The following is a 15137-nucleotide window of genomic DNA, read 5'->3' as shown; positions in this document are numbered from 1 at the left end:
AAAGACCCACCTTCAGCGGTTGCATAGGCCCATAGCCCATAGCCCACAGCCCACAGCGCCCATGGCCCAGCTCCGATTTATCCTCTTGACCCTGTCCGAGACTCGGGATTCGGGAGGGTTTCAGATATTAGGGATATTCTATTTTCACATTGATTCCAAAATATAATAACTATACTCTATAGTGAATATGAAGAATAATTATTATTTCAATTGCCGTGCTCCGTCACGGCCCGACGTTCGGGACTGAATTCGCTTTTCTGCTCGGAATGCTAGCCATGCTGTGGTATGTGAACACCGCCGAGATTCAACTTTGGCTTCATGTTTTTAAATATTTGCATAAAGTGTACTACCACTGTTCACCTGATCTCATATGTACCACGATAATAGCCATAGTCGTCTGAGTGTTTACATGGCCCATTAAAGATCTGTTGGAATATATCTTATTCCATATCCTATACGGAGTAATCATGGACAGCCCTCTTACTCCGTACAGTCTTACCTATTCAGCCCTATCTACTCCCTACTCCGTAGCGTGAACCCCTTATCCTCCCCTTATACCCTCTGACACCCCCTACCACCGCGTACCTCCGTCATTATCATATCAAAATCATACACTTGGAGCTTCACTGAAACTATGCCCCCCAAAGTGGAACGTGGCAGAAATTATGACTCCACCGGGACTCAATCCCTTTAATGTCAAACCCGTGGTTCAGTAATTGGATCTAAAAATACCCGTTAGACGGAGAGAAAGCTCTTCCAGAACATCAAGTCCCAAAAAATTACGTAGTTCAAAACATTGCAAAATTGAATCAAATATCCCAACCTCAACCTCAACCTTGACCTCCTCCCCCTCATCTCATCCTGCATGTCGAAGCGGCCCAAGCTTCGCGGGTCGCAGATCACCCTCAACCGCCCCAGGTGGGCTGTGCAGGCAACAGAGATTTTTGCCGAATATCTACATAACCCGATAGAATATAAGAGTATGGAATATGGAATATGGAATACGGGACGGAGTCTCCGTACCAACAGATTGGAATGCAATGAGACTCGTATAGCTTCGCGGATTGCCCCTTTCAGAATTCCAAGGTGAGACAGTGAGACACCTGGACATCGGTGAGGCGAGCCAGTGGCGTAACTATTGATTGGCCTAGTTTAAGTGTGCTAATTTTACTCGCCTACGGAGTACTAAGTACGGAGTACTTCAGCTCACAAAATATAGACAATATAGACAATTGAATTCAACCAGAGTTCAAAAAAAGGATGAAAATAGAATAAAAAAAATAAAAAGGATATCGTAACAAAACAGTAAGAAAAGGTCATATTTTCATAGACCCTGGCCGGTGGGAAAAAGCCAGAGCGATTCGGTAGAGACATTCAAGACCAAAACCAAGACCAAGAATTAGATTCAAGATCAAGTTTAAGCCCCACTGACGCTTCGCTTGCTCAAGAAGCTACGTCTCGGCATCTTTCGCGAATCAGGACTTTCAGCGCCATCGTTTTCAGCAGCGGTTGAGCCAGAGGTGGTAGGTCTCAAGCCAGAATCCGAAGGCGCGAAGCTGGAGCGGATAGTCACGACACCGTCGCCGACGGTAACAACCTTATCCTGACCAGCGACGGAACCCTGGTCATCGACGAAGAACAGGGCATCGCCGAGAGTGTCGTCGGAACCGAAAGTGGCGTGGTCGACGACACGGATCTGGTACTGGGCATCGGCGGTGGTGTTGGGGACTCGGAAGGCGTCGTCGTAGTTGACAGTTCCAGAGGTGTTCTTGTGAGCCTTTGTTTTATGGACTTCCTTTGCGCCCTTGGGGCCGACGACGCGGACGATGACGCGCAGGTTGGCGTTGGTTGGGAAGTTGGCGGCTGAGACGAGGGTGATGTTTGCGACGCCCTTTTCTCCGGACGAGGATCCGATCACGCTGAGACGGTCGCCGTACTGCGAGGCTGTGCTGCGGTTGCGGGAGTGCTCCTTCTGCGGTGTTTCCAGGGCAGAGGAATCGGCGATCGAGGCGGAGGGGGCGAGGCGGTCTTGGTCCTCTTCGGCGATGGAGGTTGCGTCCTCCTGCTTGTCTTTGCCTCCGAATCGGGACATGAAGCCGTGCTTGACGAAGGAGGCACCGCGGACGACGTTGCCGCCGACGAAGCCAACGCCCTTCACGGGAGCACCGACAATCTTACCGGGCACGGCGAAGGTGCCAGAGAAGGTGGAGGAGCCTTGACGAGAGCGAATGACGTAGCTAGGTTTGAAGAGCACCTTCAGACGGATGACGCCCGACTTGCCATCCAGAGGAAGAGTGATCTCCTTGGAGACGAATGGCTCCAGGTCCTCCAGGTTGATAGGGGTGGCACCGAGCCAGTCAGCCGAGTCACCAAAGTCCCAGTCGTAAACATCGACGTGGAAGTTAGCGCCAATGCGCGATTTAATGGGAGTTTCAAAGAACTCGTTCCACGCAGGATGCAGAGTCTTCTTTTGGACCTTGGTCTTGTGAACGGTCTCATCGCCCAGGCGGAATTTACAGAATGGGTCGGAGAAACCGTTGCGGTCAGCAGCTGGGAGCTCGGCGGCATCGAGAACATCGACACGAAGGGTACCCATGTTGTTGATGCTCTCCAATGGGTCGAGCTTCATCTGGGTGGGGATGTAGCGGGCGCTGACGGTGACCTTGCTCACTTCACCATCGGTGGAGCGCAGGACCAGCTCGGTGGGAGTGTACAGCATGCGCATGAGGGTTGGCAGGGTATCGCCGGTCAGCTTGGCGACGGTGTGTTCCTCGCTGGAGTCCTTGGGGTCATCCTTCTTGACGAGACGCAGGGTGATCTTGGAGAACTCGAGCTCGCGAACGAAGGCCTCACCGATGTCGGTGAACTTGGCAGTCGTGGTGTGAATTTTAGATGAGGTATAGGCAGGGAACATGTAGTCATCCATCAAGACTTCCAGCTGGACGTGGGCATGTGCCAGCTGGCCTTCGTGGAACTTGAACACGATGAAACCGGACTCTGTAGGAAGTTAGCATTGCAACGACTGGGGTGGAATTGATGATCAAGAGACATACCATATTTCTCCAGATCGTCCGCGGCAACGAAAGTGCGGGGAATCGACTTGATCGACCGAACGGACGCGGTCTCAGACTGGGGACCGGTCATTGGGCGCGATCCATTCGTCTCCAGACTGGTGCGGCCGTTGGTGGTTGGCTCACCGTTGCCGTTAGTACCATTAGGAGTAGCGCCATTGGACAGGGACTTGGAAGTCTTGGAGGACTTCGAGTCAACACTTGCAGACTTGGTGTGCAATGTCTTGGGTCGAGACTCCATGCTCTTGCGGAAGTCAACGGAGTCAGGGCCGGGGGTACCAGGAACTTCCTCTTCCTCTTCCTCTTCCACCTCATCTTCGGGGTTGACAACAGGCACAGACGGGAAGAAAGCAACATCGTAGAAAAGTTCACCCTTCTTGGCGCCACCGCTGATGCTCAGCGAGCTAGTGATTGCTTGCTTCTCATCGTCGATCTCATACTCACCAGCCTCGTTCTCACGAACGAAGTCCGAAGCATTGAGATCGCACCATCCAAGAGTTCGATCCTTGTTGATGGTCTCCTCGTCCATGACCTCGACAGTCAGTTTCTCACGGGCGCTGCGAATAGGGACGTAGACGACCTCATCCCACTCGGGGTTGAGGTTGTTGCGGAAAGTCACGGTGCGACCGCGAGTAATACCAGAAAGCAGCACACGAGCGTAGGGGTCGGACTTGCCCATGGCCTCCAGATTGCGCAGGTTGGTCGCGCGCTTGAAGTGGAAGCGCATGACACCAATCGGGTCGATGTAGCCGGCGCTGCCGATACCACCAAGAGCAACCGGCTTCCAGTTCAAGGTCATTTTGGCACGACCATCCTTGGCACCGTGGAGGTGGAACCACTGCTGGCCACGCTCCATCATCTTGATCATGTCGTTCATCTTGATCTGGTACCGACCGATAATCGGGTCCTGCATGATGTCACGGTCGTCCTTGAGAATGAGACCCAATTTGGCGTTCTTGCGGTCAGTGACGAGGAATTCCTTAGAGGCGTTCTGGAAGATGGGGTTGTTGGTGCGCTTGAGCTTGTTGGTGATGTGAATCTCCTTTCCGTTAAGGAGAAGAACACCGTAGGGGTTCAGCTTGCCGACCAAACTCCTGCTGCCATCGAGATCCTTAGCCTGTTCAATGGTGAATTGAGCGATACCGGTGTTGAGTTCGGGTGCAGGCTCGGCCTCGCCGGCCTCGTTCTTGCGGCCCTCGAGGACGGGGAAGAAGCGAATATCGGCCTGAATGGCACCACGGTGACGACCACTGGCCTGCACCTCCAGGTAGATGCCCTCGTGAGAAGGTTCCTGTTCAAGTTTGTCCAATGCGAAGCTAGCGGTACCCATTTCCTTATCCTTGCGGAATTCATTCCAGTCGTACGCAGCGATTGACAAGGCGTCGGCGAAAGAAGTGATAATGACATAGATGGTTTCGTTCCAGCGGGGGCTGTCGGTGTCGTGCATGATCTTAGTGCGACCGAGTTCGTTGCGGTTGTTCAATGACACCACGGCATATGGATCAGGAGTGCCAGAGAACTTATCGGGGTTCTTGAGCTGGTGAGCACCGTGTAGAGTGATAGCGACAACACCAATAGCCTGATCAACGGGGTTTCCAGCAAGCATCTTGGCGATCTCAATGGGGAAGACATTCGGGTCGTACATCATTGGCTGCAAGTTGGCGTGGATCTGGTCCTTGATGAAGCTTTCCAAACCGGGGATGAAGTTGATATCAAATCCAAGGTGGTCACCACCGAGGGGCTTGCAAACATAGTCGAGCTCGGGCTTATCCAGGAAGCAGACATCCACGCGCTCGATGTGGGGGAAGGGAATCTGGAGCTTGACCTTGATGCGCATGAGGCCGGAGCAAGCCATGTCCTCGACAATCACATCCAGACCCTTGCTGACCATGCCCTTTCCGACACGAACTTCGAGCACAACCTTGGGGTTAATCTTGTCCTTCATCTGACGGGCAGTCAGATCCATAGTATCATTAGGCGTGAAGCTAAACTTCCAGTCCATGATGACGGTATCAGGCTCAGTCTTGGGGTATGTCTTGACATGCTCAAGACGAGGAGGCTTGCTACCGAGAACGAAAGTCTTCAAGCGCAAGCTATCCAGGAAGGCCGGGGTGGATGTACTGAGAACCTGATCCACAGAGTTGATGATGGTATCGCAGAGAACCGGGGCATAGATAGGCCAGAACTTGACCAAGAAGCTGTTGATCCACTCCAAGCTCTCGGTATCCGTCTCAAGACGCGCCTTAGACATTTCACGACTGATATCGTCGCGGAAGTTGCGACGCACCCGTCGAATCGAGGTACGGTAGTAAGTACTGCAAGCCGCCATGATCATCAGCACCCACCCGATACCACCGCCCACGACAGCGATCAGCCAGGAAGATAAACAGGCGAACACGATGATGGCCGCATTATGGTACCAGTCCCCAAAGAACTTGTCGGGGATTCTCCCTTCCAAGAATGTCTGGTGATCCAGCAATGTGCCCTCATCGTCGAGACCCTCTAGCTTCTCCGTGACGAACTTCGGGGCCCAACCCGTTCGATCGCGCGCCCATCGTAAATCTTCATCTACAGGCGGTTTCCCGTCCTCCGCATCCGCGCCGGCCTTGGTCGCTTCCTCGGCCATAATGGCGGTCGCAGATTGCGGGGGAGGGAGGTCATAGTCTGCTTTTCCATCGTTCTACAGCAATTAGCATCCGAGTCGCGGTCGCAACGGACGATTCTTCTCACCTTATCTGTAATTACTGCAATGCCCTTGGGCTTGTGCGGGTGGTGGAAATCAGGCGGCAGTCGCTGGGAACTCTCAGTTAGCATGCGATTGCACCGAAGGTTGCAGCATACGAACCCCCTTGGCGGCATTGGCCTTATCTTCGGGTGAAGCGTCGGGATCGAATTGGTATGCGGCGACGCCAGCTTGTCGGGCATCGTCGACGACCTTCTGTTCGACTTTATCTGGGTTGACATGAGACTGGGGGTCCTCGTGCAGCTCCTGTGCTGTCTCGATGGTACCCTCCAGCTTCTTCTCGGTCTGTTCCGCGTCGGTGGACGCCATGTCGCCGATTGTCCCAAAAGTGGTGTGGTAGGTGAGGGGGAGGGGAGATGGCGCTTACACCCCGAGGTGATGAAGGTCTAAGTATGACTGGGCACTGGATTACAAGTGCAGAATGGGACAGAGAGTACAAGAGAGTACGAGAGTACAAAAGAGATACAAAAAAGTACACAAGAGGCACGAAAGTGAAGAGGAGAGAAATGTGGACCAGGCAGCTTTCCCAGCCGCTTGCGTCAAGGGGAAGTGTGGCTGGTATGACGCTTACAATTTAATTCGCTTTTTAATTTATCTTCTGGGTTACTCGATTTACCGAGGACTAACTGGAATTGGCATAACCATGTCATATCAGATATAAATTACACACAAAAAAAGGAGCGATCGTGAAGCTCCGAGGTGGATCGGAGATCAGTGACGTACGCGTTCGACGATCTCGGGTCTCGCTTTGCTGCCCTGGAGCTGTTAGGACTGAGCTACACGTATGAGCTGTTGGCTATTAGCTATCTGCTCACTCAATGCCAATGGTCATGTTCTATGTGTAATATACATAATTAAGAAATTGTATATCCCCATAAAAAGCAATATCCCTTTTCATAGTCCATCACTAGCCCCCCAGCACCGCCACACTCCATAATGGCAGTAGCCCTTAAATGGCACTCTTCCACGGTTCCGGCGAAACAAGGAAACTGTGGAGAATGTGTGTTATTTGACAAAAAGTACTCCGTACAGCCCTATAGGAGGTCCCTGTCTGGATATTCTAGGCATTCTAGGCATTCTAGGCAGCGAAATAGCCCCTAATGCACCTCTGTAACGACTGTATCTACCATCACCACACAGATTCTCAACATAAAAAACTCAGCTCAATGGCAGTGTACACGTGGCATGCAGCACAAAAGCCTAACAGTGCCAATCTCAGCAATCCAATAACCCAAGAAAAACCCTGTCAATCGCACACTATCGACCTAAACCCGCCCCTCTAAACCCGATTTGGTTGATCGGCCATCCACTCTCTGTAAACACCCGAGGTTCACTGGGCAATTGGATCTATCACAGTGTGCTCTGTGCGAGCACTGGGTCTTGGGTCTTGGACCTGGTAGTCGGGGCTGAAGAGGTTAAATTCCACTGCTGGTGTTACTCCGTACACATTCCACGAAGGCTGGATTTATCTGCATGGTGATTGGTGCGATAGAGTGTTCGGTGAGATCTCTGACTTTTTGTTTTTTTGTTTCTTTTGGTTAGATAGAGAATCCCCACTCGATTGAGTGGGCCGAGAGTGCTTCCATGGTTGCGAGGGCTGGGATGTTCGTGGAAATATCGGCCGAGCGTCGGGGCTTGGTTGCACGGCGTGCTCCGTACGAGTACTCCGTGCTGGGTACACATACGTCTATGACCTTCGCAAACACTACCGTCAAATGCTGTCTTTGATGTTTGATACAATGGCAATGCAGACCAATATCAAATTCACTACTTCGTACTCAAGAAAAACAACATACTCCGCACGAACGAAAGAAATCCAGACAGAAAGTGAAAAAGCTAAGCAGAATGGAATTTTGGCATGGACAAAAACTACATGTGTCGGCAAAGATATCTCGTGGCAAGTCGTTTCCGGACATCAAATCCTCAGATTCGTAGATCTGATCAATTACCTCCCCATGCGAATGACACCAGCAGCCATCAGCTTCTGGATCTTCATCCGCACCTGTGAGTTCTTCATGTGTTCCTGCAGGGCAGCGGGGTCACTCTTGGCCTGCTGGAGAATGCTCTGCATAACGGGGTCCTGAAGAACGGACATGATCTCGGGGTCGTTCTGGATACGGGCCATGGTCTGCTCCTCGGTCTCACCGGCGCGGGCACTGAACTGAGCATCCAGACACTTCTGCTGTTGCTGCTCGATCTCACGGGCGTGCTTGCCGTCATCGTGGTCAGCGGCCTCGGTGAAGGTGTCCAGAGCACGGTTGTACTCCTTCATGGCGATGAGGGCGGTACCCTTGCGCATGTAGGCGCGGATGAACTTGGGGTCGAGCTTGAGGGCTTCGTCGCAGTCTTGCACGGCGCCGGGGAAGGCCATCAGCTTGATGAGGGCGGCGGCACGGTTGGAGTAGCCGCGGGGGTCGGTGGGGGCGCGCTTGGTCATCTCGGTGAAGGCGTCAACGGCAGCGGGCCAGTCACCCTCCTGGAACTTCTGCTGGCCGAGCTCACGGGCCTTCTCGGCCTCGGCGGGGTCCATGTAGGCGTTCTTCTCGGCGGTGCTCTTGGTCTTCTCGGCGTTGCGAAGCTTGGTAAGGGCGTCGGGGGTACGGTGCTCCATGAGAGACTTGTTGTAGAACTCAATGGCCTGGGTCAGGTCGTTGAGCTTCTCGTAGGCTGTGCCGATACGAGTGTAGGCCTTGGCCATCAACTTGAAGTCAGCGCGCAGGTCGCGGCCCTCCTCGATGGCCTTGGTGCAGGTCTCGATGGTGCCCTGGTAGTCACCCTTCTCGAACTTGGCAGCTCCAATGTTGTTCAGGTAGGTGATGTCCTTGTTGAGCTCCCAGGCCTTGGAGTAGTGCTCGATGGCCTCGTCGAGCTGCTTCTTCTTGTAGAAGTCGTTACCGATCTTCTTCTCGGCGTCACCCGCCTCCTGGGCCTGCTTCTTGGCGATGGCCTCCTCGTCCACGGGCTCGGGCTCGGGTGTGGGTGCCTTCTTGGGCTGCGAAGCGCTGGGCTTGGACTCGGGGACTGGGGGCTCGGCACCCTCACCGCCGAAGTTCATATCGATACCGAGAAGCACGCTCATGACCTGGAGGAAGCGGGGGTCGCGGATCTCCTCTCCAACACTGTTGGGGTTCTGCTGGATCTTCTGCAGCTTGGCCATGAACTCCGCATCACCGAGGAGGGAAGCGGTCTTGGGGTTGTTGGCGAGCTTTTGGAACAAAGCTGGGTCGTTGAACATGCCGCCGAGACCACCGGTGGGGTCACCAGTGACACCGTCAGCGTTGGCCTCAGCGTTGATGGCGCGCTGGGTGGCCTCCAGACCAGACTTGGCCTGAGCGTTGCCGGGCTCAATCTTCAGAGCCTCGTCGTAAGCGTCGAAAGCGGCCACTGTCGTATGTTAGCATTGAGCTTAATTGGATTTTGTCACTTCGAAATCACTATCACGTACAAAGATCGCCGAGACCACGGTAGGCGGCACCCTTACGGGCGTGACCCTTGGACCAGTCGGGCTTGATCTCAATAGCCTTCTCGGCATCCTCGAGGGCTTTCTGGTATTCACTCTGGGCGGCGTAGACAGCGGAGCGGTTGGAGAAAAGGATGTGGTTTTGGGGCTCGATGGCAAGAGCCTCGGAGAATTTTGAGCTGGTCTTTATCAGTTCTGATCTGGAGTCAATGTGAAAGGTGGGGTAGCATACATAGCAGTAGGGTAGTCCTTAGCAGAGAAGGCCTTGTTGCCCTCGGCCTTGAGAGCGTCAGCCATGATATAGTAGAATGCTTAAATACGCAAAAAAAAGGATGGTATGTAGATCAAAAGCAGACCATAAAGGGACTGATCAATCTGCGGTTATGAGCTCAGTCGGCCGGAGCTTCTCGAAATTTCCGCCGTCCTCGACAGGCCTCAGGCAACAACAAACTGAGCCTCAGGCATGACTTCTAAGTCATGCCTCAGGCCAGATCGCTGACAAGCTCCGAGGCGCTAAACTCTTTTAGGGCCAAGTCACTCCCCGCCGAGAAAAAGTCGCCAAAAAACATCGTTTGTGATTCATTCGTGACTCAAATTAGCCGACTGTACGCACCATGCTTCTCTAACTTAGTGCCTGGCCCTACCGTCCTCCCTCGAACATGACAAACCACGCACCCCTACGCATGAACCTCATTTTCGACTGCTGATCTCTCCGTCGCATCTCCAACCATGCCTCCCGCGGGGTCCCAAGTGGCCGAGCTCGCATCTAAGCTCTACGATGCATGCGTGAGCGAGTTCGAGCCGGACCACCTGTTCTACCAAAACGACTTTCTCAATCTCAAAATCATCCCTGGGGATGACCTCTCACTTCTTCTCCAATGCGCCCAGAGTCTGGTTGATCAGAATCTGTTCCGGCTTCTCCAAAAAGATGGCAAACTAACATGGCGGCTCATTGACCGCGAGGATGCTGAGAAGTAGGCTCTACAGGCAACCCCCTCGGCCAATGGACACCTCCCACTAACCGTTCCTTCCCTCCAGACTTCGCAACCTCACGCCCGACGAGGCCATGGTCTACAATGTCATTCACTCCACTGCACGCACAGGTATCTGGGTGCGCCATATTGGATCCCGCACGAACCTGCACAAGTCTATCCTGGATCGCTGCCTCAAATCTCTCGAAGGCAAAAGTTACATCAAATCTCTGCACAATGTCAAATTCCCCAGTCGGAAGATGTACATGCTGGCTGGCCTGGCTCCCAGCGAAGAAGTCACCGGAGGAGCCTGGTTTACCGATGGTGTTCTCGATGCCAACTTCATCAGCACTGTCGCCGGCTTTATTGAATTCACCGTGAGCCGGAAGAGTTGGTACGAGGTTCCCGCCTCAGAGCGCAAGAACAAGCGCATCAAAACCGCCTCCGGCAAAGCAGACGTCAAAGAAGAAAGCGTCTACCTCCCCTACCCACAGGGCTACAAGGGTTACCCTACCGTTGAACTGATCACATCCGCCGTCAACGAGAGTGGCATTACGCCCGTCCGCCTGGGCGAAGAGAGTGTCGTCCAACTCCTCGAGATGCTCTGCTATGACAACAAGCTGGTATCCCTGGCAAACGGTGCAATCTACAGATCCCTCAAAAGCCCCGCACAAGTCAAGGAAAAGCAAGCCCGGAAGCCACCTATTGAAGGCGACGACCTCGCCGTTGTGAACAAGCACCTTGTGAAAAACGGCATGACCGAAGCACCCTGCGGCCAGTGCCCTGTGTTCCGACTGTGCTCACCTGGCGGAGCCGTCAGCCCTGAAACATGCGAATACTTCGATCCTTGGCTGGAGAGTGGACTTGGCTTTTAGCGAGTCCACTCACGATTTGAATTTCGGCGCACTGAACGTTCCTGTGTGCCAACACGTTTGCATGGAAACAAAAAAAGGAAAATATGTGTGCATAGCGATGGCGTTTACTTGATTTGCTTAGGCCCTTGCTATCACTAGCTTGGTTTGCGGCTTGGACATACACTAGGACATGGAAGAAAACTTGGTCTTCCCTTGTTTCCTATGGCCGGCAGATGGAGAGCTGGTTTCGTCTAGATCTGGAGATAGATGAATTCGAAATTTGCTCTGCTAAAATTGCAATTAAGAAAGTAGTATTCCGTAGTCATGTAGAAATTCCCATAGTACGTACAACACCATCCGTAAACGCCTCGGGTATCCCATCATAATCATAACTATTTCCCAAGTGTGCGTCGACACTCATCACAGTACCATGTTCCAACAGGCTCTCGAGTAAGCCCAACGCACTTCCAATGGAACCACTCATAAGGACACTCGTCATTATCACAAGCCACCATGTCCCCATGGCTAACCGTGCGACAAGTACAGTAGACCTTCGAGTCCTCGTTTCCTTCATCTTCCTCGTCATCATCAACGTCATCGTCCGCCGCACCGTCACTCTTGTCTGAATCCGAAGTATCAGCGCTGCTGAGCATGGAATCATCATCTTCATCTCCCTCGCCATTGGGCGACTTCTTCGACGCCTTGATCCGCCCGCTGCTAGAAGAGCGCTTGAGTGGCTTGCCGTGCGCAGTCTTAAGTTTCTTGACCTGCTGGTGCGGCGCAATCTTCTTCGTAAGTGCTTTCTTGATGCCCATGCTAGTGCGAGGTCCTGCGCTCCCTGCGCGACTTCCGGCGGGTGTACCAGGCTTAGGCGTTCCAGGGCCGAGTGATGATTGACGCAGGTTGGAAGAAGCAGCTGGGAGGGTACCAAGGGCTGGATTCAAGCGGCGACGCTTCGAGTCCACTGCTCCGGCAGAGGATTCGCGCTGCCGTTGCTGGAGGTGAACAACGGCTGCGGCAGGCGTAGCAGGGGCAGAGCTTCGCGCTGTGGACTGCGCAAGTTGTGTAGGGGTTCCTGCTGGACGCGGAGTTGTGGATTGGTTGAGACGTTGCGCGGCGGTCAAGATTGGGTTTGCGTTTCCTGAAGTTTGCGCGAGAGGTGTGGAGTAGGCGGTGGAATCGGAGGGTGTTGAATCGGGGAAGAAGACCTTTGGCGGGTTACGGTATTTATTTTTTGAGTCGAAGAGGGAGGGCAGAGGAGGATCGTTAGAGAGGAGGCCTTCATTGACTAGATCGCGAATGCGCACGTCGAGGCGCTTGATTTGCCGGTCAAGTAGAACGCATGCCTTTTCGCTCAGTTGGATCTTTTCGCTCTGTAGTTCGTGTGATTTGTCCATATTTTGTAGGATCGTCTTGCCGTATGGCTCTTCTTTGGGATTTGGCGTCAGGCTGCCATTCAACTTGATGAACTTCTGGATGCTGCTGTCGCGAGAATTGATGGTTGCGCGACACTCCTGCATGACCTTGTCCTTGGCTTGTATTTCCTCCATCAAATGGTTGATCTCAGCCGGTAAATTTGCCACATCGTGTACGAACTGTTCCAGAACAGTCGCGCAGTCCTCCGCTCCGTGTGCCATTTTCGCCGGTCGCCGGTCGGAGGGGAGTTGGGTCTCGTCGGATTATCGAAGCTGCAGGGTTTAATGGGCGACGCGGAATTGGAGCGCTAGCTCTGGTGAAGGGTCGTTCTTGTCGGATTTTTGATGACGCGGTAAACGCCTGGTCGTTGGTTGCGTCAATAGATGAATCGTTTTGCAAAGGGATAAGTTGGCCGAAGTCCGTGCTGACTAATCGATGACAGATGTGCCGGCTGCCATGATCTGCAGGTGTCAATCTCCCACGCGACCGACCCACATTCCTTCCTAAAAGGGCAACGTCAACTTCTCTGTCTACTACACATACATTTATGCTCTACAAGTTTAATTATTTCAATGGTCTTTTCAGTGTTCTTTCAATGATATTGATTCCTATTTCGATTCGCTATTCTGAATGATGATACTCCGTACATGCAAAAGATGAAAGTCTGTCCCCAAGTTCATTCAGCAAAGATTTTATCCTTCAAATGATGTTGTTCAACAAAGGGAGCGGAGAGTACTGTTGTAGACCATGACTGCTGTGTGTGGCTAGCTCACACTCTAAGTCGGATTGCTTCAGCCCCTGTTCTGGAAATGATATCCTGATAGATAAACTCGATCGGGATCACATAGGTCCACCAAGGTACGGGCGTTGTTCCAGCACGAACCATGCCCACCAAGACACGATTCTGCGGATCGGTGTTCGTGTAGACAAGGGAGCCAGAATCTCCACCTTGGCTGAACGGGGCCCACGTCTTTCTTCCCTTATCATCGATACGGACCTTACCCGTGACGACCCAATCAAGATTTGTTCGTACATCCTTCACCAAATCAACCTTGAGGTGACTCTCAAAGGCTTCGAAATTGCTCGCGGTGACCAGGCTGTGTATGAAGCCGGTTGAGAATTGGTTTCTTTGGCCTTCCATACATACTTCGGTTCCACCCAGATCTTGGGGGAATAACGAACGTCTTGAAATATCGTGGTACCGAGGGTACGGGGTCTAGTTAGTAGATGCAAAGTTAGTCAACGTGTTCATCAAAATGAAGTTCTGGAGTGTGAGATATCGAGAAGTCCCAATTGCGTTGGTAGGGGCCCCAAACGAAAAGAAATATTTGACTCACTGGAACTTTGGGAATTCGATAATCAGGCGGAATGATGAGGGCCCAGTCAATGCTCGACTTGAGTGTGAGCTTCTCGATATGAGTACCATTGCGATCAACCCATTCAAATCCTCTCGTGCTCTTGTGCTCGGCGTTGAGCCCAGATGCGGCCCATACAATGCCAAAGTCACCACCATCCTTGGCGATGAACTCTTTGCACTTTTTGAGGTGCTCGAACAGATACTTCCCTCGTTTAAGTGTTTGTCTCTCACCACGGGGAATGAAATCTCCCTCGCCTCTCTCGTCCTTGTCTAGAAGATCCTGGAGGTTATCCATGGCCATGAGGACCTCCAGTTCTGCCGCCATAGACTTCTTGGCTTTGGTGAGTGCAGCGGGAGCGGGGTGGGCGATCTCAAGCATGAATCGGTTTTCATCGTTTGGCGAGACGCCGTAGTCGTTCCATCTCAGGAGGACTTCGTCTGCGGACTTGCCACCGCGGGGCTCCATCGAACGTCGCTTCCAATAGTCCAACATCTCTTGACTAAGATCTTCGCTACAGACAACATGGGAGCATGTCAGCGCCATGGTCACCCAAGAGCCCTGAATCTTGAGCTCGACAAATCCACCGAGTGTTCCGGCGGCGTTCTTGTTGGACTTGTGTGCCAAGCTTTGGCCGATGATGGCCGCTGGATCCCGCAGGATTTGGTGATCTAGATCCCCGATGGAGTGAGCCTCTCCATTTCCGAGTGAAACAATACCGTTCTCAACCGCCACTGCGACGTGCTGCAGGCCGTGGCGGTCAAGAAGCTTGCGTATTTCCTCCAAATTGAAATCGACGCACTCTTTCTGTTCGTCGGAGGCGTTCAAAAGAATGACTACCGTTGTGCGTAGGTCGATCCCATAGCGGAAGCACCCAATCATCGCGACATTGGGGAGAGTGTGCTTTTTCAATATCTGGAACAAGATGCTCGGCCAAACACCTGCAATCTTGTCTTTGGTAGAGACGGGCAAGATTGGCTGGCCTTGAATCTTGAATTTGGTTGAGTTTCTGGGTGGCATTTTGTCGTTCTGAGAGAGTCTGTTAGCAGGGTACTTTATTTGAGAGGCGCCCATGGGCACGAGAGAACTGACCGGCTGGTGTTATGATGATATCGAAAAGAAGTATCTTCTAATCTGAGGCTTTGCTTTGTAACTGTTAGTATGTTGCCCAGTTTGAAGAGGTTCATTTAGGCGTGGGTGTAAGGGCTTGGACTTACCAATGTGTGGATGGTGATGGGAAAGAGGGCTCGAAAGAGGGCTCGAAAGA

The 15137-nt window shown here is 52.7% G+C and overlaps 5 protein-coding genes across 5 annotated transcripts; 1 reads left to right on the top strand and 4 right to left on the bottom strand.

The window, feature by feature from the left end:
* Nucleotides 1-1417: 1417 nt before the first annotated feature.
* Nucleotides 1418-6123, bottom strand: N7506_009350 (uncharacterized protein; the record flags this gene model as incomplete). The annotated part of the gene is made up of 4 exons (XM_056958643.1): nt 1418-2997; nt 3054-5751; nt 5802-5864; nt 5917-6123. The coding sequence occupies 4 exons, from the start codon at nt 6121-6123 to the stop codon at nt 1418-1420; spliced, it is 4548 nt and encodes a 1515-aa protein (XP_056808033.1).
* A 1636-nt stretch (nt 6124-7759) lies between these two features.
* sti1 (Hsp90 cochaperone STI1) lies at nt 7760-9571 on the bottom strand (the record flags this gene model as incomplete). Its single annotated transcript, XM_056958642.1, has 3 exons — nt 7760-9198; nt 9260-9453; nt 9507-9571. 3 exons carry the CDS (start codon nt 9569-9571, stop codon nt 7760-7762), a joined length of 1698 nt encoding a protein of 565 aa, XP_056808032.1.
* Nucleotides 9572-10003: 432 nt separating this feature from the next.
* Nucleotides 10004-11120, top strand: N7506_009348 (RPC34 RNA polymerase subunit family protein; the record flags this gene model as incomplete). Its single annotated transcript, XM_056958641.1, has 2 exons — nt 10004-10248; nt 10313-11120. The coding sequence occupies 2 exons, from the start codon at nt 10004-10006 to the stop codon at nt 11118-11120; spliced, it is 1053 nt and encodes a 350-aa protein (XP_056808031.1).
* Nucleotides 11121-11491: 371 nt separating this feature from the next.
* Nucleotides 11492-12736, bottom strand: N7506_009347 (putative PHD finger domain protein; the record flags this gene model as incomplete). Its single annotated transcript, XM_056958640.1, has 1 exon — nt 11492-12736. One exon carries the CDS (start codon nt 12734-12736, stop codon nt 11492-11494), a length of 1245 nt encoding a protein of 414 aa, XP_056808030.1.
* Nucleotides 12737-13284: 548 nt separating this feature from the next.
* On the bottom strand, nt 13285-14890 carry N7506_009346 (uncharacterized protein; the record flags this gene model as incomplete). Its single annotated transcript, XM_056958639.1, has 2 exons — nt 13285-13731; nt 13853-14890. The coding sequence occupies 2 exons, from the start codon at nt 14888-14890 to the stop codon at nt 13285-13287; spliced, it is 1485 nt and encodes a 494-aa protein (XP_056808029.1).
* Between the last annotated feature and the right edge of the window lie 247 nt (nt 14891-15137).

Source organism: Penicillium brevicompactum (assembly GCF_028827555.1).
Source record: "Penicillium brevicompactum strain IBT 35665 chromosome Unknown utg000006l_segment0_segment0, whole genome shotgun sequence".
Classification (NCBI taxonomy): Eukaryota; Fungi; Ascomycota; class Eurotiomycetes; order Eurotiales; family Aspergillaceae; genus Penicillium; species Penicillium brevicompactum.
Note: the sequence above shows the minus strand (reverse complement) of the source record. Positions and strands in the feature narration are given on the sequence as shown.